Source organism: Myzus persicae, unplaced genomic scaffold (assembly GCF_001856785.1).
Source record: "Myzus persicae strain clone G006 unplaced genomic scaffold, MPER_G0061.0, whole genome shotgun sequence".
Lineage (NCBI taxonomy): Eukaryota > Metazoa > Arthropoda > Insecta > Hemiptera > Aphididae > Myzus > Myzus persicae.
The window spans coordinates 61,654-85,814 of NW_019104167.1; the positions used below are offsets into that span (position 1 = coordinate 61,654).

Sequence of the window (24,161 nt, forward strand, 5' to 3'; positions counted from 1 at the left end):
GCAGCATGCTTAACTACAAACGTCATAGCAAAAAAAAAAGGTGTTCGGTAAAACAGAAATACCTATAACCCCAAAAATGAGCGTGGTGTATATTTATATTTAATACCACCACACCAATGTGTAATATCGATATTTTTAAGTGTCTGTAAGAATAATTTATGTTAAATAATCCAAGCTATTTAAATTGAAAATGTAATCAAATATTATTAAAATTTGGTTGAAATTAAATATATAAACTTGTAATTCAAAATTTATTATTTTTATGGGGATATAAAACTTTTAAGCATATTGTTATATTTTATGTAGATAGATCATAGATGTATACTTTTTCAAGACGTATAAATGTATATGCTGTCAATTGTCATTTAACTATACCATAAGACATAAGTCCATGAGACTATTCATGCCGTTCTACGGTAAGTTGGTATTGACCCAATAGTTAATAAAAATATAATATAAACAATTGAAGGTAACAAATATAAATTATACTATGTTTTGGCAAAAATTAATTCAATCTACATTCTATACCCGTCACCGTATTCTGCAATAGTGCATTAATAATAGGGAAATAAGTAAGTACCTATACATTACAGTGACCTACAAGATACACTCGATATCTAGCTACTGTGCAGGCGGTGCAGCAGAGGGTTATCTACCTTCCCCCTTTTTGTCGAAAAAAATTAAAAATTCCTAAATGTCGGAAATGCAAATTGATTTGATTAAAAACAAATAAGACTGTTTCAATTCACTCAAATGTCACGGTACGTCGGTACCTGTACAACTGAATAACATACTTTTGACCTCCTACAAACTAGAACAAATTTTCTACCAGAAACCATCATCAGTATTTAAAATTGAAGCATATTCATGATTTAGATACATATTATTTCATAGTTCGTATAATATCCTTATCCCAAATTTAATCCCAAATTGTTGAACAATATGTACTACTGTACTAGAGTCCAATAATGTTTATTTATAAAATGTAACCTCTGGCCATTTGTCTTAAATATATCTATATATTATTGTTAATTAGATAAAATGCCTATTTATTTGTAATTGTTTTTGTAAAATTAATTTTCGTATAGCTTACGCTAAATAAGAATGCGTACTAAGTACATGTCAACAATAAAATGTTATAACTTATTAGTTGTAACATAAAAACTCTGAAACACAATCTGATAATACCTTTTTAGGTGGGTATCAGATTTTAGTGCTTTTGTAGGATAGGTACGATTTATTTTTTGCTTGTCTTGTTTTGACACTTAGGTAGATATTCTTCCACGGGGTACTTGTATAGAAAATATATATTAAAGCATATATATTTCTATGCAAGTTAAATTGATAGAAATGAAGTCAGTGAAATACAATATATTTTTAATAGGTGCAAATACAATAAATAAATATTGTCTGTAGTTTTATAATCAATTTCCTTAATAAGTTGTCATCAACACATTTATAGCACACAGCAAGGCTAAATAATGAGGCTTATTTATATTGCAGTGTACAAAAATATGTTTAGTAGTGGGTGTTAGGATAGTGTTTAGTTATGGCTCATTAGCTATTTTAATGATTTGCACGATATGGTTCGTTAAACGATACCTGTATGGCTGTATGACAACATTTGCAAATGTATCTATATAGTATCTACTATTATTTACATCAGCTCGTCATGAGTGAAGTCATAAGTAAATTAAAATTAAAATTCATGAGCTATACATAATATGAATCTATTTTTTTCAAGTATATTAAAAACTAACTGAACGGAAAATTACTTTTGAACTGGTCGTTTTTGTTGGAATACTGAATGTATCACATAAAATTAATTTAATGTTAAACGTAAGAATTTCTGTCATTATTCGCTTGAAATGATCAAGTTCTTTGAAAATCTTTTGTGATGTGTAAATTAGCGTTAAGTATTTTCTTCACTGGTATGACAGGGTGATATCATAAATTTCATATTCGTAGAGGTGTAAGAATAGGCCAGCGGAATGCCTATCTATTTTTACCATATTTCTTTCATGGGTTCTTCTATGCTTTCCCCTCCAATTAGAACTCAAACAACAAACAGCTATTTACCTAGGGATTCGGACTACAAACCTCACGAGCATCACTATATACTGACACCACAGACAGAAACCAAAATGGTAAGTGTAATAGGTATTAGGTACCTACGTAAAATATATAACTAAAACAAATTATAATAAAGGTGCGCATATAATATAGAAATATTGAAAACGTATTATGTTGCAGGACGAAGATGACCAAAAAGTAGCCAGTAAGTATAAGATTAAATACCTAATTTTTTGATTTTAACGAGTAAGTACCTACCTGTATGGATAAGAAAAATTCAAACATAGTATAGTATATTACGCTATACGCGTATTTGTTGAACATAAATGTCTAGTTTAAGTTTGAATTACCCATAAAGTAAAAATAATAATAATTTAAATGAAATTAATGTACAAGCATTAGGAGACAAAATGTGCTTTTTTATTGACTTTAAGACCTATTAATCACATTTTAAAACTATAAAGATAAAAATATTTGCTACCTATTATATTTTAAAAATGTGTGCATTTACAAATTTGAAAAATATTTTTAATTTATATTAATAAGAATAACATAATTTGTAACCGTTGTTTGTTTCTTGAGGTATAGATCCATATAGACGGCTGTAAATATAACTAGGTAGGTACCTAATGTAAAAGATTTTCCACATTATTCAAAATATTTTATACGTTATAGTTTAGAATGCTATATACACAATGGTTACAATCCCTGACGTTTTTAACCACGTCAAAAAATCACCAAAATGTGACAGGTGGTAAACCCGAATTGTGAAATTATTGGCGAAACTCGAATATGTCAAAATAGTACAAAATTCCAAATTCAATGTAGGGCACTTTAAATAATTTATTAAACACAGTGTGTTTAACGACAAAAGAGTTAAAGATAGAAAAGAGATTTCTTATATCTTAAAAATGTACTTATTTACTATTGAGATTTGAGAGTAAGTTTAAGTTCCGATTGATGCATGTTTATTGTATCCATCTTATTTTTTTTAACAGTCTAACTATCTAAAACATTCTAAAATGTTCCATGTGATTTTATAATTTCGTATGTTTTTTTAAAAAATTAAAGTGGGGACGAAATTCAAACTAAAAAAAGAGGGTAAGTGGGTAACATTATATTGTATCTAGGGAGTAGCTGTAATGAATGTGTTAAATTTAATATGTAATTTCGTTCAAACTTTAACTTAAAATAACTATAAGGAAAACTGTGTTTATATAGTTTTCAGATAAAAGAATAAACTGCTTATGTAAAACCTAGTTTTAAATTTTCAATCCTTAGCTATAAAATGTGAATGTTTATACATTTTTAACTACAAGATAATTGGTAAATTCTGTCAACATTTGAACTTTAAAATTTAATCTAGTCTATTTATTTTTAATGTGTATATAATTTTTAAACTGATATGGAGACTATGTGAGGAGCCTTGTATTAATTTTTTAAGCTTTTTGACCCAAAGATTAACATTTATAGAACAAAAACTGAAAAAAATTGAAAATCACAGTAGGTAAATGTAAATAGCTCAAACCAAGTCAAAATATTTGAACATTTTTTAATTATAACTAAATAAGGAAATCGCTCAGTGAGAAATCAAGTGAATAGTGTACCCAAGTTGTAAAAATGTAAACTTCTAATACTCGTAAAATATTTATTTCACTTTCCAGTATATTTTTTTTTTTAATAAAGCAAAGGACACAAACTTAAAAAAAGTCATGTATTATATTTCCAAATATTATATATATAAAAAGAAATTGTTATGAATTTCTAAAATTGCCCAGATGATGATAAATTTCGTAGAAATTTGCACTTCATATACTTATAAGTTATAATAAAAAATCATGCCTTACTGCCTTCGGATCTTTAGATCCTTAAAGGAAATGATAAAACAAACATTTGATGAAAATTTCAAGTACCTTCTGTTATTATTTTTTGAATAACAACAAAATAGGAAAATCGTTGTTTGAAGATTTGATAATTTACGGGTGATTATTTAATATCAGACTTCAAACGCTCGTAAAAGTTAATTTGACTTTCTGGTTAACTTTTTTTTTTGGTTCAGTAAGGAGTCTTATATTAAATTTTAAAATCTTGCATAAAAAAGTAAAAGTTCTTAGGACTAATTTTAATTAGCAAATTTACTGAATTTTTACGAATTTTGTCAAAATTCTAAATTCAAACTCTCATAAAAAATTATTGTGGATTAACGATAAAAATTTTATTGAATCTCCACTCACAACAATTTACGAGGAAGCTTGTATTACATGTTCAATATTTTTGACCTGGTAAAAATGTTTTTGTCGAAATTAATTTAAAAAAAAAAACCAATTATAATCGAAAAGTGCATATGCCCATAAAAAGGTAGTTGAACACAAGTCAAAATATTTTGAAAATTTGATGGTGGTATTATAGAAAATGCGGATATAAACTTTCAGGGAAATTTTAATGTATATAGTTACACTAAAAACCAAAATCGATTTTTCCGAAAACCAATTATGCGTAAGAATCTCAGTTTTTCCTGACGCTTTTGAAAATCATTGTACATTTTTTTTTCGCCCCTGAAAATACCAACTAAATTCACTTTCTCATCAGAAAAGATGCTGTTGAAGAAATTTGAAGCATTTTTGCTGTCCCAAAACGTGATGACAGACAAAAAAAAATAAAAATAAAAGAACACACATATTGTGAAATCAATACATGCACCACTCTGATCAGAATTTAAAATTGTTAAGGTGGGGTTGGGAAGTATAATTCAATATTAATTTTTAATAATTATTTATAACAGCGATCCTAAGGACTCAGGATATGGTACGCAAAAGACCGTAAATAAATGAATGAATATTTTTTATTGTGTTTGTACATTGAACAGTTAATAGACAAATATAAATAAATTGGAAATAATTTAATTATAATAATATATATAATATATACAGGATGATTCACCAAGCATACCCGCCACCACATTTTCCTTTACTGGTTTACACCTACTCAAAGAACATAATTTTAAATTCTTGAATTTTTTTGAACTACTTAAGGAGTGTGGTGATACAAACTTCTGTTTTTTAAATGAGAACACTCCTCCTTTACTGTAAATAGTGTAAATTAATTGTGGATAATTATTTTGAAAATGTGTATCTCTACAGGATACTTCTTAAGTAGTCTAAATCTTAAAGTATATTTTAAAACTAAATAACTGCATTATATTGAAGAAGAAAAAGGGGGAGTGTTTGGTGAATCCCCCTGTATATACTTCATTGATTTTTCTATACATTGTTTTATGATAATATTTTTCTACACAATGTAGGTACGACGTACATTTTTATGAAAATAGACCAATAAACCACAGGTACCGATTATGTACTAGACGGGGAGCTATTAACGGTTTGAGTGTTTGACCTTACCCATCTTGGCTCACTCGATTTTTTAAAATCTATAAAATCAAGCCCCCTGGATACAATAAAAAAATTGATATAAGTGTAAACCGGCTAGCCAGGGCCCTCAGAGTTCCATCTTCCATTCCCGAATTTTCCATTAAACTCACCGGTGAATCTTACAAACTTGATAACAATTTTATTTATATGTTTGAGTCCGAATTTTCGTGTGCTGTTTTTTATAACATCTTTAGTAATCTAGCCATCTAGGATAGTCATGTGGTTGATTATTTTAATTTCAGAGACTTTCCCGCTGATAAAAAATGCCATTTTTATATAAATTAAAAACCTATGCAGGTCATGAGATAAACAGGGTTCACTGGGTACTTTAGTGTAGATAAATCATATCAATATACCTATGGGCGTGAGATATGCGAACAAACGTTCACTCAAAGCAGAACTCTTTGGAATAGATAGAACAATGTTATAAAATTATAAATACAGTATATTATTTTGTCAAATGAGCCAATTGTCTTTAAAAAATAAAAATTTAAATTAAGATATATTGATGAACACAATTCTATGGTTACAAATGTTAATGATTAAACATTTTTGATTAATCCATCAACTTTTTTTCAACAATATAACTAACTTTTTTTCTATAGTTATATTGTTTAAAATATTATATTTTTCTTGGTAAAATAATTCTAACTTTATCAATAATCATTATACAAAATTGGTTTTCAATAATATTTGTCTGATTAATTTACAAAATACCAAAGGAGGCAGTTTCCCCCTCTCTCAAAGTTTACGCCTATGGCCATCCCTTTTTCATTTAGAATGAATTATTCAAATATTTGATTATAATTAAGTAAATAAATAAAAATACATTGGAACATTGTTCTTAACTTACCTGTATTGATTCATGTTTTGATTAAAAGTCTTTAATCTTATTTGTTTTAAGTCATGCGAAAGGCGTTTCAAATGTTTGACACTTCTAAATCTGGTTTTATCGACACATTAAAAATTAGTACCATACTAAATACTATGGGTCAATTATTCGATGATTCAGAATTAAATGAACTTATAGAAGAAGTTGATCCAGATGGTAAACTATTATTTACAACTATGCCAATAAGGATTTATACATAATAACTATTATATCTTACTATAGCAACAGGAAAAGTTAACTTTGATGGGTTTTGTGAAATCGCTGCACATTTTCTTGAAGAAGATGATGCTGAAGCTATGCAAGAAGAACTAAAAGAAGCTTTCAGACTTTATGACCGTGAAGGTAATGGATACATTACTACTGCTACACTAAGAGAAATATTAGCAGCATTAGATGACAAATTAGGTCCAGAAGACTTGGATGGCATCATTGCTGAGATTGATACAGATGGATCAGGCACAGTTGACTTTGATGGTAATACAAACTATTAAATACTAAGTTAAATACTAACCTAGAAATTACTTTTTACTTTCAGAGTTTATGGAAATGATGACTGGGGAATAAAATGACAAGTTTTTATCTGAGGATTTGAAACCTTTTTTTTAATGGTTAAAAATGATAATAACAATAAATTATCTGGATTAATTTTTATTGTTTATTTATTATAAGTATATTATAAATTTAAATGAATAAGAAAACTGTAATAAATGCCTAAATTCATCTTCATTCAAAATAAATCATAAAATATTAGTATTAGTATTACTTTGACCCAACATCATCATTGTCTGGTTTTTTGCGTTTTTCAGGGTTTATTGGACAAGCATCATCTGACTCTTCGGCACTAATATTTGCTTGTTGAAGAGCTCGTACAAATTCTTCCATGTTTCCTTGATTAGCTGCACTCACTGCTCCTTCTCCTAAATCAAACTGTTGAACCACCGATCCTAGTTGCCCAGTTTGTAAAGCATTACTAAACATACTTACAGCCTAAAAATGAAAAATTGATATATATACGTATATATTTATAAAAGCTACAAAAACAAAATATTTTAAGGGTAAGTACTCATGAACTGATTTAAACAATTGGGAATTATGTATAATATTACTAATTTTTAAGAGACATCATTTTTGTCAATATTATATTCATTATTTAATTTAACTGCATTACTCTATCTACTACTACCACAACTTTACTTATCTACAAAAAATTGTTTAATAATGTCTTATATGATGAATTAAATATTTATGTTTATCAGTGTGATAAAAAATTATTATATTCAATGAGAGTTTACATGACAGCTATAACTTACATTAGGTTTTAGGTTCTTAATTATTTGATAGATTATGTACTGAAATATAAAATCATTGTGTGGGTGCTACATTTATTTATACACATTTTTTAGAAACAATTTTCTCTTTTTAAATAATCTGTTAATATTTTTTTTATCGAAATTCAAAGAACATTTTATCTTGTAAAAAATATACCAATACAATCGAGTCTTGATAGCTACAATCTCAAGGGGAGTAAAAATAAATTTGAATAATATAACTCCAAACACTTGAAGCAAGCAAACAATTTCAGATATCTGAAACTCGACAATAAGAACATTTGTCATTTGGTAAAAATATCAAGTATCTATAGTCATTCACTTTTGAGTTACATGATAAAGAATATCGATATTGCCAAACACTGCCAACTGGTTTTTTCATCATTTTTAGATCTTGAGCGGAGTGATTAATGTATTAATTTTGTAATGTGTTTTTTTTTGTCTACCATTCCTTTTTGGAGCAGTAAAAATGATTTTATACTAGAATCTTTAATAAGAAGGTTAATATAGTTGGTATTTTAAGGGGTCAAAAATAAAAAAAGTCAAGGTAATTTTAACACAAAACCAATTTTTAATAAAATTGATTTTTTTTTTACTTAATTCAAAAAAGGGACAGTATATTATAATAAATACTAGTTTTCACTAAATTTTTATAATAGCATTTTCTTACATGGCAAAATTATCAAAATATTTTGAATTTTTTTTATGCTACTTATAGTCATGAGGGGTTTTATATTTTTTAAAATTATTGTCGATAATATTTTGGCCAGTCAAAATGTTTATTTTATAATTTTGTATTCATGAATAAAACACTCAAAATATTTTGAATGTTTTTGAGTTATTTATTGATACTTAAAAGTTTTATAAAATAATAATTTTCTATAAATATGATTAAAATACAATTTTGCTAGGTCAATAAGTTTGAATATGTACAAGGTTCCCCATAAATTATTATAATAGCAGTTCAAAATTATAAACATAGGCAGGAAGTTTTTAAAATTATTTTGTAGTTAAAATTGCATAGGAAATATTTAGTTATAAAGTTAGAGATTAAAAATTTAAAACAAGTATATTATAATATATTTTGTGCATACAATGTCATTTTTAAAGGCAATTTTTTCAGCGAAAATTAATTCAACCTATTCATCGCTGAAGTCTAATAGTAAAATAAATTACTAGTAATACAAGTTTATATACTTAATAATATAGAATATGGTATAGGCTGACGGACTGCCTTCCTCAAAATTGTTTTTCATATACAATGATTTGAAATCATTGTATTCAAAATGATTGCATATATTACAGTGACCCACAGGCCACAATGACAACTAATCTACAGCAGGGTGGTTTCAACTTCCTCACCTCTCCCCCTCCATATTATAAGAAAAGTAATTTTTTACTCTTGACCCCCTTAATATATAAATTATATAAACTCTCAAAGTTAAAATCAAAGCATTTTTACTGCTCCAAAGGTGATGACACATAAAAAAAAAAAAATACAAATTAGTGGAAAATCAATAGCATTGATCAGAATTTAAAAGGTTTTTTTACTTTGCTTCAATCTCAACATTCATCAAAATTTATAATAGTTGGTTATCTATTATTATGTAATACATTATGCTGTTATAACTCATAATAGTATACAACACTACAACCTAGGTTTAACATCTTTGTGCATGGTGCATCTAACACTTATATTTATAAATAAATATATTACCTACGATAATTATTTGTATAAGCTCAAAAACACCTTGTAGCAATGTTTTCAATTTTTAATTTAATGTATACAACCTTTATGAAACGTTCATCATTGTAAATATAACTTACTGTTATGTTATAATTATTGTTATAATATAATATACAATTATTGTCAAAATTGTGTTTAATATGCATTTCTTCTCACAACTAGCTCAGTTACGTAACTATATATTTTATGAAATTATGATTATATTAAAAGTGGCCATGTCCTTAAAAAATAAATATAGTGTGAGATGGGAGTGGGCTTAATTGTATATTTTTAAGACCTTAGTCCCCCCATAGCCCATGACCAAATTTTGTTTCAAATTGTATTTAAAGAACTTACTTGTCTAAACTGTGGGGAAGTAATTGTGTCTTTCAAATTATCAGGTGTCGATTGACTTGTGGGTGTTGAATCTGAAGCAGTTTCTGATGTTGGCAAATGTTGTGCTAACTGACTCAATGCATTTGTATTTTCTATAACACTTTGTAAATGTTCAATATCCATAGCAGCTGATAGATCCACTGTATTTGAATACGAGAAAAGTTAATACTTATTACAAAGAAAATTATTATTATTATTAAATAAAATTGTTTTAGGACCTGGCGGTTTTTCAGTTGTTCCTTGAGCACCAGTCAATCCAGATAACATAGATTGAAGATCTCTCAGTTGTATGCCAGCTCTTTGTTCTTGACTTTCTAAAAGTTATTAATTAGCTTAATTATTTTACTGCAAAATATATACAATAATATTTCTGTTGTCACCTGTAGGTCCAGTTGTAACACTATTTGTAGGAGGGGGAGAACTGCTAGTGCTAGTTGTTCGATTACTGCCACTGTTTGTATTTGTAGTGCTGCTAGTATTTGCAGGTTGAGCAGTAGATGAATGAGTTGATGATGATGAGCGTGCTGTTTGACTAGATCTAAGTAAAACATTATTGTTAAAAAATTATGATTACATAATTCTGCTTAATATTTACCTCATTGTACCAAGCAAAGATGATAAGCCCCCAATTTGGCCAACTCCCCCAAACAACTGCATTAATTGTTGTTGAGACATATTGCTTAATAAATTTTGCAAATCACCATCTGTAAAAATAGGTTAAATTATAATATACATTTAAATCAGTACATGGTGTCTCACCATATTTGTCCCTATTAATAACTTCATTTCTTAGTTATATTTTTTAAATATAATATACTGATATTGCAGAACTATAATAAATATAATTTTAAATTATAGTATTTTCGGTTTAACTTAGCTTAAAACAAAAATAACTGTTTTTGTATACTTCTTAATAATATGAGGTATTCAATTTATGTAAATATATTAAAAGTTGAAATACTAGTTTTAATTAAGTGCTCATATAAATAGTCAGGAAAAAAAGCAGAAGAGAATATACAAAGTTAGAAGACTGATATGAACAAGGAGAAACATAGTGAGACAATCTGTCTAATTATTTTTGTTATATACATTTAGATAATACCAAACCATGGCTTTCTATTACACTTATATACAAATTTGGGTTGACTTAGATGTATATATAAAATCAATAAATGTTTTATTATTATTTAAAGGGCATAATTTTGAATTTTTACATAATTACATTTTCATTATTTATTAAGAATAAGCAGATACAACAAAACAAAATTAATTGTTAAATTTCATATGAATAAATATGAGATATATTATTTAAGACTGGTAAACAAACCAGGGGTAGTTCCACCACTACGATTTGAACCAGGTGCTGGAGGATTGTTCATGACATCATTGATACGGCGACAGTTTTCATCGTCTTTGTCAGTTTTTGCTTCCTATAAAATATATGAACAAGAAATAAAATATAAAACAATTATCATTGATATTTATGTATAAAATGTATATAACCTGTAGCCAAAAGAATGACTTTTTGTTAGATGACTTGAATTTTAGCACATAGACTCTTCCAGTAGTACATTGTGGTACAAACTTAAACTCACAGTCATCAGGGAAAATGATCAAATCCTATAAAATAATTTCAGTTGGATAATTTTTATTATTTAGGTACCTAATGCAAATAATTGTTGTTTAATCATAAGAAGCATGTTTGAATAAAATAAATACCAATATAATATATATTTGTTTTGGTCACTATTTTAATTAATAACGACTAGACTACGAAGAATAATTATTTTAAAATTAATATACCCCTAGGTCTTTTTCAACAGTAATAACTAGGGAACGGATTGTATTGTAATAAAAAAATTAAAATATGTACATAAATATGTACTTATTTTTATTGAAATATGAAAAAAAATCAAAATATGTAATAATCGCTTAACAGAAAAAAAAGTACCAAAAGTAAGTATCAAAATCTTAACTCCTATCTAATTAATAATTATTAAAACAGTGCGAAACTACATATCCTTAAGATTTAAAAACGTAAAATGGCGGCGATTTGGTCGTAAAATGTTTTTGTATTGACTGAATGAACGTTCCACATCAACTGACGTAATGATAGCATACCGATTTTTCACAACATTTACAGTATAAGACTTTCCCATCAGTTAGAAATGTTTCATTCGGAAATTCTTTAAAAATATGCCGCTACCTTATTATTGATTAAACTTGCAACTTTAGGCATTCTAAACAATTGTATAAAAAAAACAACAAAATTTCGATGTAGATATGAAGAAAAAAACGATGCAAATAATTACGCCCGCCAGAACGGTAACTATAGACATACACTGAAGACTGAAGACCGTAAAATTGAATAAACACATTACCTACATACTTGTCCACAATGTATAAAACGATAGCAGTGTATAAAGTACGTAAGTCTATTTAGAGAACGTAGATAATGTTTATCACCACTGAAAATTACAAATATTATTATATTAGGCTTTAATCGACAACGTATAATATATAGACCATGGGGTATCTGAATGCCATTAAGATAAGGCAAATAATCTTTGACGTCGTTGTAAATAGACAAAAAAAACCAAAAATACCCAAATTTGTAAAAATATGTAAAATAAAATTGGGCTTATTTTAATAAGAACGATATGAATCGTGCACATTTTTTATCAAATTAAAAATATCTCATTCCAATAAAAATATGTATTTGCAATAAAATCCGTTCCCTAGTAATAACTATTTGTAATATTAGGTTTTTATTAGAAAATGGAAATTTAAGTGATCTTGTTCCTTGTAATAGTGTTAATAATATTCACCTAGTTACAAAATTAGTCATTTTAAAGAAATAATAAATTAAAATATATTTTTAGAAACAATATAATATTTAATTATGTATTGAATTTAGTTGATTAATAAGAGGTTAAAATTAACTAAATTCTATTTAAGAGACAAATGACAGAGATTTAGGAATGAAAAAATGTATGAACTAGACAAAAAAAAAACTATACACCTAGAGGTAGGTCTTAGTTTTTTAGTGATGAACTGAAAATGTAAATAATATGTTAGGCAATAGGTAATAATATACTAACTATAAAGTATAAAGTATAGTAGGTATGTCTAAGAAAATTGGCTAGTATAAATAAAAAAGAATCTTTTGAATAATGAACAGACAATATTATGTAGGATTTAAATGTGGAGAGGATGAGGCTAAAGCTACTAGTTCCTTCAAAACAAATATTGTAAACAGTAGAACTATATAAATTAGGTGGTTTAAAATATTCAAAAATTTCAATTTAATTTAAGATGATTAGGAAAAATAGATGAAGTTATTTTAACATAACCTAAAATAAATAATTAGGAATAACAATGAACACTCAAATAATCAACAATACTGTACGAACTACGAAGTAATAAGTGTATTTCTACACAGTATACGCTAATACATAGATAGGAAGCATTTTAAATTAAAAAAAGCTATTTGATAATTTAGGTGTAACAAGTAAGAACTTACATCTTCAACAACACCTGATGTACGATCTTTCCAACAGAAATGAATCAAAGAGTCATCTGATTGATGAATGTATAATAATCCCTTTCTTTTGTCAGGGTACACCATTTTACCTCTCATGTTCATTTTCCCAGCTTTAAACTCTACAAGATTTTTAGACTGATTTCTACCAGCCGTATTTCCAAACAGTGCAGTTGCTCCAGACATTGTTTAAGTAATTTTGAAAATATTTAAAACAAAAAATAACAGAACTTTTAATTTAATTAAAAATATTAGAATAGAAAAAACTAAGCAATCACAGGTCAAAACTTTATGCAATTGCACAGGTACACAGGACTAATGAAGTAGCCAGTACTACCTAATCGTAGGTATTAAGATTTAAGGACTAAGAAAATATGCTTTATCACGGTGAACGAGCAAACTATAATATGCACCACAGATAAAAAAAAACTATACAGTGCAATCATGGAAGAATTATTTTAAAAGCTCAGTGTGACCTTTTCGATAGCATTTTTACATTTAAAAAAAATTACATTACAGTTTAGAACACGAAAACGTTTTCGATTGTCATTTATTCAACTGTAAATTGTTTGATTTGATAAATTAATTAAGTGATAATTCTCATTGCAAAATTCTAAAATGCCTAAAAACTAAATACCTAGTGAATTGTTATATTTTGTAGAATGTGAATACATATTTAACTAATTTGCATAAACGAGCGTGGGTAAATTCTCGAGGGTAAATACTTAATATCGAATCTTGTCTACTCTTAACTGCTATAATAATTTGTAAACATACAATTTAGCATGTGTAAACAAATCTATATTTTACAGGGAATTACAATTTAAATTTATTTCATTGATTTTGAATAATTGAGTATGGTTCGTGGTGGGAGGTAAGTTCTTTTATTAAAGAGAATAAGATTTGAGTAATAGTAAAATTTGTAATTTCAGCGATAGAATCCATCGTAAACGCTCTAGAAGCCGTTCACGGAGTCCTCGTCGTCATCGCCGTAGTAGTAGATCGAGGTCTCGATCACCTCGTCATAAAATACATAAATCAATGTAAGAATTTATTAATCAAATTTTAAATCTACTTGTGCATGTACCTAGTTTTTAATTTTGAATACCTACTTTTTTTTTTCTAGAAATAAAAGGTTTGTAGATACAAAGCAAATAGTTTTTAAATAAATGTTATTGAAACTGATAAATTTTGAACACATATAAGAAATCTATTAATATATACACCTCCACCAGTTTTAATAATATCTTAATTTTTTTCTAGATATAAAAGGTTTGTACATAATGATAGTGTGATATAAGTTTACAACATTTAAACTATATTTTCGTACATCAATATAAATTCATTAATACATAGTTTGTAGTTAAAAGCAAATACTCTAAAATAAATTATTTTCCAATTGATTATTAATGTATAAAATCAATATATGAAGTATTTGTACTCGTGTTATTAATAACAATTTTTTATTTTTTTCCTTTTAGAATTAAAAGGTTTGTTAATATGATTTGATATTAATCTATTTTTATATTAATAAAGTTAATTACAGAATTTGATGCAATGTTAGAGTTGAGTAATTTAAATGTTCAGAAAACTTTTATGTCAGAATAGTATTCACAAGTAATATTTTGAAATTGTGTGTTGAATCAATTCGATTAATCAAAATTGGTGTGTAAGTTGTATCAGCTTGATATTTCGATGATTGGTCAACTTTCTTTTGTCTCAATTACATTGTTTGCACCTAAATGTTATAAATCATCTTCTTTAGTAACTTGATATGAAATATGATAGCCATTTTACATTGGGCAAACCCAGTTTTAGGTGCCTACTTATCTTATTTTGTTCATGTTTAGTTGAATATAATATGAACTAAACAAAACCTTACAAAAAGTATTTGTTTATTCTGTCTTGTTACTTATATGAATTGTAAATTAATGTTGTATGTATTGATACAGAAGAGATAGAAAAAAGTCTAGATCTCCTCGTCGGTCCCGGTCACCTCGTAACAAAAGAAAGTCACCAGAGCGTAAACCTGAAGAAGTGCCTTTTGATCCAACCAATCCAGATAAGGTCTAGATATTTAATATATATTAATCATATTTGTTAATTAAAAGAAAAAAAATATGTTCAAAAATTTACTTTAGCCAACATTAGATTTTTTTTCCTCTAACTAAAATGTCTTTTTAACAGATCGTTCGATGGCAGTCAGTCAAAATTGAATATACAGATATTCTGTTCATTTTGTTCATTGAATGATGGCTAAACTAAATTTAAGCAAACTTTTTTTCTTTCTTAAGTCTATGGTAATAATTTAAATATTAAGTCCTGTTTTGATAATAATTATTAAATGTTCTATTATAGGAAACTGAACAAAAAAAACTTGAATTAGAAATGATAAAACGTCGAGAACGTATTGAACGTTGGAGAGCAGAACGCAAAAAAAAAGAATTAGACAGTGTAAAAAAAGATGTTCGAACTACAATTATGTGTAAGTCTTATAAATTTATTAAATGTTCATGATGATGATATTCTTGAGTAATAATACTTCAGCTATATTCTGTTTTATATTTTAACTAATAGCTAAATTTACAATATTATTACTTTAATTATTTAGTTAATTAATTACTTAATTTTAGCCAACCTACAAATACCTTCAAAAAAATGGAATTTAGAAGACGACAGCGATGAGGAAGAGGAAGCAAAAAACAATGCGGAAAAATTGATTGAAGAAGAAGAAATTGATCCTTTAGATGCTTTTATGCAGGTTAAAAAAATTTTTTGTTTCTATATTACTTGACACAAGTATTTAAGCTTTTATTTTCGAATTGTTAAAAAATGTAAACTGTTAACATAATTGCTTATGTTAATGATCAATAATCATCAATTAGCTTATTATTACTTATTAGGGTAAAAATATAAAAATTAATTCCATTAATTATTAGTGATACATTTATGTTGACTAATAATTAATCATCATCAAGGTTTGGGACTTAGAGCATTTGCATACTTTTTTATTTATTGTAAAATGTAGCAGAATGCAAAATAAATTCATTTCTCAATGCCGTGATACCAAATCTAAAATTTGAATGTGCATATTTTTGCATATTTCATACATTTTGTCGGAAACTGCTTATTTTTACAGTATTGTGCTTAATTTGCATATTTTGGAAAAATTTTCAAAATTTCACCTAATCTATAAAAGAAAAATAGTAATGCAGCTTGCTGTAATAGTAATGCAGTCTTATGTACCTATTTGCTGTGTACAACTTATAACTCCTTATAATTTTTTGTTTGAAAATATAATTATGGCCTGATTGGCAGTATTGTTACATATTATATACTATGTTGTTACATGAGCAATACGATAATTTTAATATATTGCGCTTATTAAACATTCTTTGAAACTAAAGATATTTCCGATAAATGTAAAATTATTTATTTATTGATTTAAACGAAAAATATAATTTTTAATTTTTCCCATCGTTATATAGTTGACAAATAAAATTCAAAAAACTTTTAAATTTAAGAAACAAATTAACAATCAGTTGATTTTTTTTAATTTATTAATATTAAGTACACTAATTGTAATTAATAAAATAAATTAAAAGAAATTAAATTATTAAATGCATATTTAGAGTTTTTAAGCGCACGTTTTAGCGCTTATTATTGTGTTTTTAAGTGATGAAGACCCGAACCATAATCATCATACATTATACTTGACTTAGAGTAGTCATTCATCTTGTTTAAAATGGGACACATTTTATCCCTAGTGCAAAAAACTTGTACTTAAAAGAAATACAAAACTATATATTTATAGTTTTATATTGAAACCAAAATAAAAATAAAATATTTTTCTTATAATGAGTGTTGAGCGCTTACACACAATTTTCTCAGCCATAAGCATTGAGCTTTTAGATAATACATATATTTGTAAATTGAACTTTATCTCTCACCCTTCCTGTTGCACTTTATCAATGATATTGATACTAAGACTTGATGTTTTTCAATATAAAAGTTGTGTTATAAAAATATTGTTACCTTATAAAAAATGAATCTTATTTGATATTCAAATAAAAAGTTATTGATTTTGTTATAATAAATCTTTAAAAAAACTTTTTAAATTCAGTGCTTGCAAAATATTTGTAAATTAATTCCACTTATTTTATCTATTTGAAGTTTGTAAATATTATTTTTTAAATGTTAGACTAATATTATTTATTAGTGTATTAAAAAAATTGTGTTCATATTAATAATAATCAATTTATTTCAGGGTGTTCAAGAAGAAGTACGTAAAGTTAATAAAGTAGATGGACATCGAAGTAATTTATCAGAAAAAAATTCTTTAAATGATCTCAATCAAAGTCTAGGTGTTGACACTACTAGTTCGGGTGTTGTAATTGTATCTGGAGTAGCAAAGAAAAAAGATAATAACACCAGAGGTGAACTCATTGAGCAAAATCAAGATGCCTTGGAAGTATAATATAAATCAATTCTAAATAAATACATACTACATAATATTTCAAAAATTTCTAGTATTCATCCGAAGAAGAACAAGAAGATTTGAATGTAGCTGCAGCTAGTTTAGCTAATAAACAAAAAAAAGAATTACCAAAAATTGATCATGCTGAAATTAGCTATTTACCATTTAGAAAAAATTTTTATGTTGAAGTACCAGAAATCACACGCATGTCTTCTGAAGAAATTGAAAAATACAAAGAAGTAATATTTTAAAATAAATATATTTAATGATTAAATGTTTTCAACATATTATTTTCCAGGAATTAGAAGGTGTCCGCGTAAAAGGAAAAGGATGCCCTCGACCAATAAAAGTATGGGCTCATTGTGGTGTGAGCAAAAAGATTATGGATAATTTAAAAAAACATAATTATGAAAAGCCTACTCCAATACAGACACAAGCTATTCCTGCTATAATGGCGGGGCGTGATCTGATTGGTATTGCAAAAACTGGAAGTGGCAAGACTCTGGCCTTTTTGTTGCCAATGTTTAGGCACATTATGGATCAGCCTCCTTTAGATGATACTGATGGACCAATTGGTTAGTACTTGCATAATGATTAATTAGCTATATTTTATATTTGAATTATTTTTGCCTTACACTCAATTCTTTTGGTTTAAAATGTAGTGTATATTGTTAATTGTTATACAGAATATTTATTAAGGTTTTGAAAAATGTTATGTAACATTTTGCATAATTCTTACTAAACATTTAATTACAGTTTACCTTGTAGAACAATTTAAAAATATGTTTTATTATTTATTCATTTAGCTATTGTTATGGCACCTACAAGGGAACTGTGTATGCAGACTGGAAAAGAAGCACGCAAGTTTACAAAAAGCTTAGGTTTAAGAGTTGTATCAGTTTATGGTGGTACTGGAATATCTGAACAAATAGCAGAATTAAAACGTGGTGCAGAAATTATTGTATGTACACCTGGCCGAATGATTGATATGTTAGCTGCAAATAATGGTAAGACTGGAGATATATTTTCCAATCACTCAATTATTCAAATACATGACATAGATTATAAACTTCATAATAATTTTTTTTTTTATACATACATAGGTAGAGTTACCAATTTAAGACGAGTAACATATGTGGTATTAGATGAGGCTGATCGAATGTTTGACATGGGATTTGAACCTCAAGTAATGCGAGTAATAGATAATGTACGCCCAGATCGTCAAACTGTTATGTTCAGTGCTACATTCCCTCGTCAGATGGAAGCTTTAGCAAGACGGATACTACAAAAACCTGTTGAAGTTCAAGTATGTCTGTTTTACATAATAATTACTTATGTCGAAATGACAATTTAATTACATTTATAGATTGGAGGTAGAAGTGTTGTTGCCAAAGAAGTCGAACAGCATGTAGTTATTGTAGAAGAAGAACAGAAATTTATGAAGTTACTTGAAGTTTTAGGAGTCTATTATGAAAAAGGAAGCTGTATTGTGTTTGTGGATACTCATGAGAATGCAGATACACTTTTACAGAAATTGTTAAAAGCCTCCTATCCATGTATGTCATTACATGGTGCTATAGATCAATATGACAGAGATAGTACTATAGTTGATTTTAAAAGTGGTCAAATCAAATTGTTAGTTGCTACTTCTGTTGCTGCCAGAGGACTAGATGTTAAAGACTTGATATTGGTGGTTAATTATGATTGTCCCAATCATTATGAAGATTATGTTCACAGATGCGGGAGAACTGGAAGGTAATTACTAATTATATCAATTATATAATGAAATCGAAAATGTTTACTATTAGTTAAAATTAATAATAATGGTACTTTTAATTTGTGAACTAATTGATTTGAATTCTATTGTGAAATTAGAGCAGGTAATAAAGGATTTGCATACACGTTAGTTTCGCCTGACCAAGAAAGATTTGCTGGTGATTTAATTAGAGCTTTGGAAACATCTAATGTACCTGTACCAGAATCTTTGCGTACCATGTGGCTACGTTACCAAGCAAAACAAGCCGCAGTAAGTAGCATTCCTGTTATTTAGTGTATTATTGATTCTTTTAAACTTAAAAAATGCTTAACAAAATAACTGCCATGTGATCTCTGACCTTAAATGAATATGGTTTTATATTCAACAATTTTATGTTTTTGATTTTTTAAAGTTATTAGTCGTAATAACATTTTTATACCTAAATTTATAAGATTCTATTTTTAAATTACATATAATACGACCATCAAAGCAACAATCTTAAATTTAAATAAAAAACCAACATCCCAAGACATGGAGAATGTTATTTAAACATTTATTATAATTTTAGGAAGGAAAACAAGTTCATACAGGTGGTGGTTTTAGTGGAAAAGGATTTAAATTTGATGAAACGGAAGCTGTTATGGCTAATGAAAAGAAAAAATTGCAAAAAGCTGCTCTTGGTCTTCAAGATTCTGATGATGAAGATATAGAAGGGGATATTGATCAACAAATTGAAACAATGCTTGCTCCTAAGAGAATTGTAAAAGAAGTAAAAGCTAGTGCTATAGGACTTCCAAATCTTACTGGCTTAAGTAATTATTTTTATTATTTATTTCTAAACTTCACCATTTCAGGAAAATTAAGCATAAGTGTCAAAATACTTAAAGAGATTACTTTTATTCACATACAATTCTGTAATTTTAATTCATAATATATTTTTCAACTCATAAATAAATTAAATGTGTTTAGTGGAAGTAAATGGAACTCCTCAAGCATCAGAAAGACTTGAATTAGCCAAACGTTTAGCTTCACGTATTCATATTGCCAAAAACCTTGGACCAGATGCCAAAGGTGCATCACAGCAAACTGCAGAAGCTATATTAAAAGGGGGTCTTGCTAGTTCTCAACCAGTCATCACTGCTAAGACTGTTGCTGAACAATTAGCAGCTAAATTAAATACTCGACTGAATTATCAACCAAAAGATGATGATGGTGAGAGTGAATGTGGAGATAGTCCTGAAGCCGGGGTAGAAGAAATATTTAGAAAGTATGAAGAAGAATTAGAAATTAATGATTTTCCCCAGCAAGCTAGGTGGAGAGTTACTTCCAAGGTTAGTAAAGAAGTTATAAACAATATGTTAATGCAATTTTTTATACAATATGAACAATGTTATTTTAGGAGGCTTTAGCACAGATTTCAGAGTATTCAGAAGCAGGAATAACAGTCAGAGGAACATATTATCCACCACCTAAAAATCCTCCAGAAGGTGAACGTAAACTATTTTTAGCTATAGAAAGTACTGATGAATTAGCAGTTTCTAAAGCAAAAATAGAAATCACTCGTCTTATCAAGGAAGAATTATTGAAAATGCAAACTTCTGCACACCATATAGTTAATAAAGCTAGATATAAAGTCTTGTAATTGCTATTGTATTTATGTTTTATTAGTAAAGTACAATATTTAATTTTTATTCACATGGTTTTAATATAAAACTTGAGTCTTATTCAGTTGCTTTAGTTTCTTCATATGCTGAAATTGCTTTCTATACATAAAAAAAAATTAATATTATTATTAGTAAAGAATGCCACAGCAAAATAATTAAATGTATAACATACATTGAATGTTTTTTTCACATGATTTAAGATTTGATTAAGCTCTTGAAAACCACGTTTGAAAATATCTTCTACGGTGTGGCCATTTTTTACTTTTAACCGTAAATAAATTTTATTTTCTGACGGATGCCTTATGGAATATGCACAAAAATCTGTTTCAGGGAAACTTTCTAAAACATAAGTTAATAGAGAACCCAGTGTATGTCCTTCATCTTCAAAAACAAATGTTCTATCTAATTCGGAAGGTCCCGTAATTACATCTTCTTCTAATAATTCCTAAAAAATATAAGTTTACTGTAAGATAATTGTGTATTGATAAATAATTTTATAAATCATGTATATAGTATATTATTAGGGTCTTACTAAAGTTTCGGCTACAAAAAGTGTTCGGAGATTAACTATCACTATGGGTGGTCCCCGCATGTGCAACCAATGCACAGGCTCGTTTAGAGATATTTTGGGGCCAGAGCTGAATCATGCAAGGAGCCCTTTTGTTTATTTAAATTTTATTTCAGAATATAAAATCAAAGGAAATACTTTTCACAAAAGTGTGCTGATAGCTCTTAGTCTGTAGTCTATAGTTTTTACACTTGCCTAAGGTGGCTCATTTATTTTTGCATACTCTTTGCGAGATTCCACTCAGACCTTCAAACTATGTCACCTCGTAAGTCCCTTAACTATATAAAACTATGGTTAATGATAACACTAATAAAAATTAAATTAAAAAAACCGCAACAAAGAGGAAATTGAATGTTCCTATAAAAAGTGGAAGGATTTTTTTGTTAATGAACATTAGATAGAAATCCAGGAAAATTATGAAAATAAATGCATTAAGGATTGTACATTTAAAACAAGGATTCTTATAAATAATTTGTACTGTACAACATCATTTTTTAATTGACATTTTAAGTTCAAATTTTGATGAAATAAGATATTTAAACAAAGGATAACGATTTTAGTTATTAGGTTGTGATTTAAAAGTTATTTTTGGGTACTTGAAACTATTTTATTATTAGTAGTAGTAAACTTTCTATATTATTTTATACACACAATTATATTTTTACATTTTTTCTGCAAAATTTAATGTAACCTCATGAAGTAGGAACTAAAGCATAAAATGGTAAAATAAATTACTACATCACGATATCATAAAATATACTTAAGAATATTACAGGTCAACAGACTGATCGGAATCGTTTTTATATATAATAATTGAATTCAAATTTAACACATCCATTACAATGACTTCTCTGGACACAAGGAAGTGTATAGCAGAACGTTATTCAATTACCCGCTTTTTTATAATTTTAAATTAACTTAAGATAAACTTTAAATAAATAAAGTATAAAATTATCTTCTTACTTGAAATTGCATGCATATAATTTAATAACTACATAAGGTAGGTTGGGCCCCAAACTAAAATTCTGCCTGTGCCTTTTAGGGGCCAGACCGACACTGTCTAGCATCTTTATATTCTTCTGTTTAGATATTATTATATTCAAAGTTCATAATCAGTTAACATGAAAAAAATATATTACTTTCATACATTTTAGGTTTTAATCAACCAATATTATGAAATAAATTTACTTCTAATAAACAAGTATTTTCTAAAATAAATAAATATTTTGTAATATTTAAATTTAAAATACCAAAGTAATTTGCTAGACAGGCAAAAAGTGACCATGCAAAACAAGTCAGCAAATGAAATAATTATGGAGTAATACAAATTTCAAATTGATCTTAAAAATATTCACATAGTCACTTTTTTCCTGACAACGACGGATAACGTAGGTAGATTTGTGCAACAACTTACCGCCATTAAATGAAATTCATACACTACTTAAAAAGTAAAAATATATAGGTAGACCGTAGACGGTTGAACCCGAAGGCAATATGGCTTGGAAAATGGAAATATGGAATATCAGACTGAAGTATTACTGAGTACTGACTACTGACTACTGTTGATCACTCTGTTGATATCTTTGTCCGTGCCGTACTATCTTAAATCGTGGTCCGTGCTAACAACTTACTGCCGATGTTGATGTGATAAGTCTGATACCAGTATCACAGAAAAGGCAATTTTTTTCTTATCAAAAAAGTAATATTTATAATACAGATAAAAAGAGATCGTGCAGAAATAGCAGAATAAGTAATAACATCAATTTATAGCACAGATAATTGCTAACTGAACGTTTATTTTTCTCTTTGTAGTTAGTCTATATAGTCTGGAATTTAAGTATTATGACAAAGTGTATTTTTTCATTGTTATACATATTATTATTGTATAACTAATTTTAAAATTAAAATTCTATGAAAAATACAAACTAAAATTATATGAATACATGTATGAAAAATACACAATAATATTAGATGAATATACATCGGTAATATTTGTACATAAGTATAAGATGTATTATTTTCAACAAAATAAGTGGAGGGATGCCATTCCACCGTATTACAACCCTACTTGTACCACTGACTTGTCCCTGAAAAGTTCACCGGGACCTTCAGTACTTTGTTATACGCATAATATCCGTTTAGTTTACTCTCCACATATGCTCTGCCAAATATGAATCGAGAAAATTTCTTTTGATCTCTCTTTGTTTCTTGTTCCTCTATTTAATACTTCCTCATATCTTCTCAATATTCTGTGTGTGTCATGTGATCCACTTATACTTTATAGGACCCACAAAATTATATTTGTCCTCAAT

The 24,161-nt window shown here is 27.4% G+C and overlaps 4 protein-coding genes across 5 annotated transcripts; 2 read left to right on the top strand and 2 right to left on the bottom strand.

Annotated features, from left to right (window-relative positions):
- The first annotated feature begins 1,824 nt into the window (after positions 1-1,824).
- LOC111039559 (troponin C) lies at positions 1,825-7,039 on the top strand. Its single transcript, XM_022323116.1, has 5 exons — positions 1,825-2,147; positions 2,254-2,278; positions 6,406-6,549; positions 6,616-6,867; positions 6,929-7,039. Exons 1-5 carry the CDS (start codon positions 1,992-1,994, stop codon positions 6,955-6,957), a joined length of 606 nt encoding a protein of 201 aa, XP_022178808.1. The 5' UTR covers positions 1,825-1,991; the 3' UTR covers positions 6,958-7,039.
- On the bottom strand, positions 7,026-13,761 carry LOC111039558 (proteasomal ubiquitin receptor ADRM1 homolog). Its single transcript, XM_022323115.1, has 8 exons — positions 13,367-13,761; positions 11,347-11,463; positions 11,171-11,273; positions 10,439-10,547; positions 10,224-10,381; positions 10,062-10,157; positions 9,805-9,983; positions 7,026-7,380 (listed from the first exon to the last, which is right to left on the bottom strand). Exons 1-8 carry the CDS (start codon positions 13,568-13,570, stop codon positions 7,153-7,155), a joined length of 1,194 nt encoding a protein of 397 aa, XP_022178807.1. The 5' UTR covers positions 13,571-13,761; the 3' UTR covers positions 7,026-7,152.
- A 151-nt stretch (positions 13,762-13,912) lies between these two features.
- On the top strand, positions 13,913-21,312 carry LOC111039557 (probable ATP-dependent RNA helicase DDX46). Of its 2 annotated transcripts, XM_022323112.1 has the most exons (16): positions 13,913-14,101; positions 14,197-14,258; positions 14,317-14,427; positions 15,337-15,451; positions 15,743-15,869; positions 16,018-16,145; positions 17,652-17,855; positions 17,915-18,100; positions 18,160-18,436; positions 18,668-18,868; positions 18,965-19,167; positions 19,228-19,616; positions 19,737-19,887; positions 20,186-20,429; positions 20,587-20,948; positions 21,017-21,312. In XM_022323112.1, the coding sequence occupies exons 2-16, from the start codon at positions 14,242-14,244 to the stop codon at positions 21,257-21,259; spliced, it is 2,958 nt and encodes a 985-aa protein (XP_022178804.1). In that variant the 5' UTR covers positions 13,913-14,101; positions 14,197-14,241; the 3' UTR covers positions 21,260-21,312. The 2 variants fall into 2 exon arrangements, with proteins under 2 accessions (XP_022178804.1, XP_022178805.1); XM_022323113.1 differs by lacking the exons at positions 13,913-14,101; positions 14,197-14,258; positions 14,317-14,427 and adding an exon at positions 15,572-15,684.
- LOC111039560 (DNA-directed RNA polymerases I and III subunit RPAC2) lies at positions 21,247-23,453 on the bottom strand. The gene is made up of 3 exons (XM_022323117.1): positions 23,264-23,453; positions 21,454-21,726; positions 21,247-21,380 (listed from the first exon to the last, which is right to left on the bottom strand). Exons 1-3 carry the CDS (start codon positions 23,267-23,269, stop codon positions 21,339-21,341), a joined length of 321 nt encoding a protein of 106 aa, XP_022178809.1. The 5' UTR covers positions 23,270-23,453; the 3' UTR covers positions 21,247-21,338.
- Positions 23,454-24,161: the final 708 nt, after the last annotated feature.

Excerpts from the sequence above, each read along its gene's own strand:
- LOC111039559 (XM_022323116.1), top strand. The coding sequence starts at position 1,992 with ATGCCTATCTATTTTTACCATATTTCTTTCATGGGTTCTTCTATGCTT. Across the intron at positions 6,550-6,615 it reads AGAAGAAGTTGATCCAGATG|CAACAGGAAAAGTTAACTTT; the intron begins GTAAACTATTAT and ends ATCTTACTATAG. Across the intron at positions 6,868-6,928 it reads AGGCACAGTTGACTTTGATG|AGTTTATGGAAATGATGACT; the intron begins GTAATACAAACT and ends TTTTACTTTCAG.
- LOC111039558 (XM_022323115.1), bottom strand. The coding sequence starts at position 13,570 with ATGTCTGGAGCAACTGCACTGTTTGGAAATACGGCTGGTAGAAATCAG. Across the intron at positions 10,158-10,223 it reads TGTTACAACTGGACCTACAG|AAAGTCAAGAACAAAGAGCT; the intron begins GTGACAACAGAA and ends AATAACTTTTAG. Across the intron at positions 7,381-9,804 it reads CTTCCCCACAGTTTAGACAA|GCTGTAAGTATGTTTAGTAA; the intron begins GTAAGTTCTTTA and ends TTTCATTTTTAG.
- LOC111039557 (XM_022323112.1), top strand. Across the intron at positions 19,168-19,227 it reads AAAAACCTGTTGAAGTTCAA|ATTGGAGGTAGAAGTGTTGT; the intron begins GTATGTCTGTTT and ends TTACATTTATAG. Across the intron at positions 19,888-20,185 it reads ACCAAGCAAAACAAGCCGCA|GAAGGAAAACAAGTTCATAC; the intron begins GTAAGTAGCATT and ends TTATAATTTTAG.
- LOC111039560 (XM_022323117.1), bottom strand. Across the intron at positions 21,381-21,453 it reads ATGTGAAAAAAACATTCAAT|AAAGCAATTTCAGCATATGA; the intron begins GTATGTTATACA and ends TTTTATGTATAG.